The sequence below is a fragment of the Lactuca virosa genome, chromosome 1 (assembly GCF_052849685.1).
Source record: "Lactuca virosa cultivar CGN04683 chromosome 1, Lactuca_virosa_CGN04683_v6, whole genome shotgun sequence".
Classification (NCBI taxonomy): Eukaryota; Viridiplantae; Streptophyta; class Magnoliopsida; order Asterales; family Asteraceae; genus Lactuca; species Lactuca virosa.
In genome coordinates this window covers 232,561,274-232,566,740 of record NC_136426.1, presented here as the reverse complement: position 1 = coordinate 232,566,740, position 5,467 = coordinate 232,561,274, and the positions used below count along the sequence as shown (strand labels likewise).

Here is a 5,467-nt window from a genome sequence, read left to right as displayed (position 1 = left end):
GTCAACAAATTTCAATTCTATGGATTCGTGTTAAGTGGGTTGATTTCAAAAGAAACTTTGATTTCTTATGGAGGTTTGAAGGATGTTCATGGAAGATTGGTATTTCAATCACTTTCAAAGATTGAATGCTTGTATGATCTTTTCATTATCATGTTAGTTCGTAGTGATAACCGAAAAGAAGGAGAAGAAATAGATTTGTTTAATAAAAGATACATTTCTCTTGTTGAAAACCCAAGTGATCTTCATGCTCTTTAGTTTGTTGAAGATGTTCTTGATGATGATCATCATGTTCTGGATGTTCTTGATGTTCAAGAAAAAGGAGTTCAAGTTGATTTTCATGATGAAAAAGTTTTTTGCTCGATTGGAGTTCAAACCGATGATATTTTGTGTTCTTGTGATTCGTTTGAAGGAATGATTCCTTATCGAAAGCCGGTGATCCAAGAAATTCACAAGTATCAAACTCCAAAAGATTTGATTCAAACTCAAAAAATTGAAGTTGTAGAAAGTGGGTTTGTTCATGAAATCAAGTCTTCAAGATGCAAAAAGATGAGAAAGAAAAAGAAGAAGAAGATCAATCGCAAAAATAAGCGGGTTTACTCACAAAAATCGTCAAATGTTGTGAAGCCTAAATCCGTGAAACAAATTTGGGTTCCAAAGCAACAATCTCCAAAGGTTGCATTGAATTTGAAGTCAAAACCCAAAAGTGTTGGTGGTTCTTTTGAAGATGTTCTTAGATCGTTGAAGAACACGAAGAACGAGTTGTAAATCTCGCATAATGGGTGGTAAAATGTTCAAATTGGAGATTTTCTCGTTCCAACAAAAGAACCAAGATCTTCTAAATTTGATTCGTTCGTTGAAAATGGAAATCGATTCGTCAAAAAGGTATCTCAAATTCTCAAATGGATTCCAAAACGTCCATGATTTCGATTCGTATTTTTTGTTTTTCATTTTTGATCGATTTGCCTCATTGGATCTAATCTGTTTCAACCCAATTGTTGATCCAGTTATTTTTTTATTAGATCAAGCCCAATACAAACAGGATTTTTGTTTTGATTAAATCGTGAGCCCAAAATCCAACTTGTTACTGTTCATCTGATCTATTTTTTTTTCAATCGATATAGATCTCGTTACTGTTCATTGGATACAATTTGAGTCCAATGTTATTATTCACTGTTCATTTTTTGTATCACTTAGCCCAAGTCACTCTCGTTGAATATTCCAATTCACGATTTTTGATTTCACCATCTCAGTTTTCTTTCATTGATTCTGATTGTTGATTTCCACTATCAATATCATTATAATTGATTGATATTTGGATAAAATGAACATCGAAGTGGATACCAGGTAGAATCGATTTGATGTTTACCGTGGTCAACGAAAAGAAAAGTCAAAATTGAAGGTTCTACACTGAGATGCGAACTGGAATCGAAATTGATTTGAAAATTGCTTTGTTCAATTACTGGATACTGAATTGAGATCGAATGGTGGATTTTAGTGTGTTGGTCATTGTCAATGTTGATTTTAATCGATGGTACTCAGATCGATAGCGAAAGCTTGTTGTGTGATGTTCTAAGGATATTCGATTTTGGGTCGACTGTAATTCTTTTGATTGGTTTAATAGTCGAATCTGTTTTGGATTGATGATGTGGAATCGAGAGTCGATGGTTATTGTAAGATCGTTCCTGAACATCGAAGCCTGGGAGTCAAAATCGTGTTCCAATGGTCAATGGTTGGTTTGATTTGGAATTAAGAAGTCGGTTTGTACGTCGATTGTATTTGGAATCGATGGCTGAAAACGAAATGTGGAATCAGTCGATGTTCGTTATCATGATTTCGAAGGCTTGGTGTTATCACTGTGACGAATTGTTGGGTTAATTTGATTTGGAATCGATAGTCTAATGTCGATGGGTCTAAGTCGATAACAAGAATGAAGATAGATGAAGGGTGAGTCTTGGAGGTTAATTGAAAATGAAAGGGAAGATGGTAGCAGTTGAATTTCGAAGGGGTATATTGATTTCAAAGTCGCATCTCTGTTAACGAATCGTGAAGGATTGGAGTCGATTCCTGCTGACGATGTCAAGAATCATGATTTGGACTGATTTGTGGAATCGATTTTAGGGATAAAGAACAAATGTTTAGCTTTCGTGATGTTGAGTTGTTGTTGATGAAAATCGAAGATTTTTATCAAGTGTCCATAATCGATGATTTTGGCTTACTTTCGAAATTTTGATAACACGATTTGTGAAAGGGTGGAAAGCTCGAAAATTTGCAGACCAAAGTTTTGAAAGTTTTGCTGTGGATTGGGTGATTGAATCTAACGAACGAGAAGGAGAAAATTTTTCGTTAAAAATGGTGATGTGAAAATTTCGTTACCTGGTTCATGAATTCGTTCTCTGTGTAACGAATTGGAGAAGAAAACAACAACTTTCGAAACTGGACCCTATAATTTTGACAATATGGCATAACTGGTCAAATTTTCGACAGTTTGGAACATTATGAAGAATTTTCTCTATGAGTCCCTGATATTTCAGACTTATGTCAAGTTATACCCATTTTGACATTGGGGTATAACTTTCGAGAATTTGAAGACTTCTGGGCAGAATTGTCGAAATGAGTCCCTGAAGTATCGAAATTTTGGCAAAAATTACCAAATTTCGAAAATGGGGTTCCAAAGCTGAGAAATTGAAGAATGTTCATTTCTGGCCCCTACAGTTTATGCGAATTAACATTTTCTACCCAGTTTCGCAAATGGGGGAGAATTTCGCATATTAAGCTGTTTTAGCGCAACGTGTCCCTGCAGAATTCTGTTATTGACAGTTTTTACCCGGATTTTGGAAAATCGTGCAACTTTCACCCAAAAAGTCAAAAATTTTCGCAAATTGGAATTTTTTTTTTGAGGTTTTTTCGTGATTGTTTTTCCGTGCAAGAGTTTTGGTGTTTCATTTTTGGTACACATCAAGGAGGAGTATTGTATCGTTCATTCCTCGGGTGCTTCTTATCCTTAATGGGTTTTGTAATCATTTTTTTATTATAAAAAGGGGGAGAATGATGGGTATTCGAAGCTTCTCGGGTTTGTCGGATATTCATTAGCGGATTTGAAGATCGGTGTTACTTCGAGGGGGATTTTGGTCTTGATCGCGCGAGCTTGTTGGATACTGAAGCCGGGACATCCAATCCTAACTTTGAGGGGGAGAATGTTAGGGTGCAAAGTCACTCTTGGATGTAGTGTTTTAGGCTTACCCTCTTGTATGTGTAAATTGGTTGAGTCTTTCCTATAAATAGGAAGTGAGTGACTCCCATTATGAAAGGAACCAATTGGAGTGTTAGACTAGAGAGAGAAACTTTGTACAAACCCATTTGTATATCCTTTCTAGATCTAATATGAGCTTACACAGATTTATTTACTCCTTGTGTTCTTGAATTTGTATGATGATTCACTAGATCTTTTCTAATTCCTCACACGCCATCATAAACAACACCACTACAACGTGTCCTAAACTTTTTATGTTCGTTGTATTTATTTTGACTCATATGAAACTTGGTTGCTATATTTTGTATGTATGTGTATGTTACTTTAATTCATGAGGACTGTATCGCGGTTAAGTCCCTGCAATCTCTAGACACAACTCATTAACTCTTTTGAGCCTATGGTTATTATGGATAACGCTATCAGGAGGTAGACAACTCCTCACTCGCACGATTCGCTTGAGTGCATATTACCATTTTATACACTATGTTTGCGATACACATAGTAGTCAATAGGGCACGATTCAGTCATTAGGCTTGGGTTGTGAACTCATGAATGGAAACTTGATGCACATACAAATCTTTATACACATATGAAACTTGTATTCTCATGTTAGCAACGACACTTGTATACTTATTTTAGCAATGAAACTTGTATACTTATTTTAGCAACGAAACTTTTATGCTTATTATAGCAACGAACTTTGTTTCTCATTATAGCAACGAACTTTTATTACTGAAAACTTATATACTTGTCTTAGAAATGAAATTGTTTGCTCCTTGTAACAACGAATATTATTTCGATTCGTGAAAACTCATTTTAGCAATATACTAATATTTATGGAATCTTTTATCAATACTTTTATTTCGATTCTTGAAACCAATATTATTTTTAATCTGTGAGTACTCACCAACTATTTTTATAGTTGACGCTCGTTTTACATGCTTTTTCAGGAATCATCTAGTAAGAGGCACGTAGAGACACAACAGTTGTAGGAGCATTTGCATGTGTTGACTTTTAAATACATTGTAATTTCTTTTAAAAAGTTGTTCAAACTCATTGTAAATTTGTAATGATTTTTAATACTATGGTTGGTGTTGTCTTTAAACTTTTGCTATGAAACCCTTTATACTGCCACGCCTCGTGTTTCCGCTTTAACGGGGTGTAACATACGCGGTGTTGTGATTGGTGCAGTGTTAATTCGGGTGAAGTGTCCTATCGCCTACTTTTTTGCAAAACTTGGAGGAGCACGCTTGAACTATTATACATATGATAAGGAGTTCTATGCAATCATACGTGCTTTGTATCATTAGAGTCACTATCTTCGTGCTAATCACTTTATTTTACATTCTGATAACGAGTCAATGAAGTATATTCATGGGCAACAAAAGTTGAATCCAAGACATGCAAAATGGGTAGATTTTTTGCAATCTTTTCATTTTTCTTCAAAATATAAAGATGGAAAAAGCAATTTTGTGGCCGATGCTTTATCAAGACGTTATGCATTGTTAACAATTTTGGATGTTCGCTTGTTAGGATTCGTAAGTTTGAAGAATTATTACGGAGCTGATGATGATTTTTATGAAGTATTCGAGAAGTGTGCAGGAGGTCCAAGTGGAGATCTTGTTATACAAGATGGATTTTTGTTTAAAGGCAACCGTCTTTATGTGCCAAAGCATCCAATTCGGGAGTTGTTGGTTTGAGAAGCACATGGTGGAGGCATAACTAGTCATTTTGGAGTGAATAAAACAATGGAAGTGCTAAAAGAACATTTTTATTGGCCAAAGATATTTGTGGATGTAAACAACCTCATGGGGAAGTGAGTAACTTGTCACGTGGAAAAAGGATCGTTTAAACCCAACCTTTACACTCCACTACCTGTTTCGGTCTTTCCTTAGGTGGATGTTTCTATGGGTTTTTTTGTTGCTTTACCCCGGACACGAAGGGTCAAAGATTCTATTATGGTTGTGGTTGACAGGTTCTCGAAGATGGCACATTTCGTAGCTTGTCACAAGACAGATGATGCAAGCAACATGGGTGGATCTGTATTTCATGGAGATTGTGCGATTACATGGAGTTCCAAAGACTATTGTTTCTGATGGTGACACAAAGTTTCTAAGTTAGTTCTAGAATACATTGTAGAGAAAGTTGGGCACAAAGTTGATGTTTAGTACCTCTCATCACCCCCAAACCGATGGAAAAACTAAGGTCACTAACCGA

The 5,467-nt window shown here is 35.7% G+C and overlaps 1 protein-coding gene across 1 annotated transcript; it reads left to right on the top strand.

Moving 5' to 3' along the window:
* Nucleotides 1-4,611: 4,611 nt before the first annotated feature.
* LOC145127889 (uncharacterized) lies at nucleotides 4,612-4,950 on the top strand. Its single transcript, XM_079063024.1, has one exon. It carries the CDS (start codon nucleotides 4,612-4,614, stop codon nucleotides 4,948-4,950), a length of 339 nt encoding a protein of 112 aa, XP_078919150.1.
* The last annotated feature ends 517 nt before the right edge of the window (nucleotides 4,951-5,467 follow it).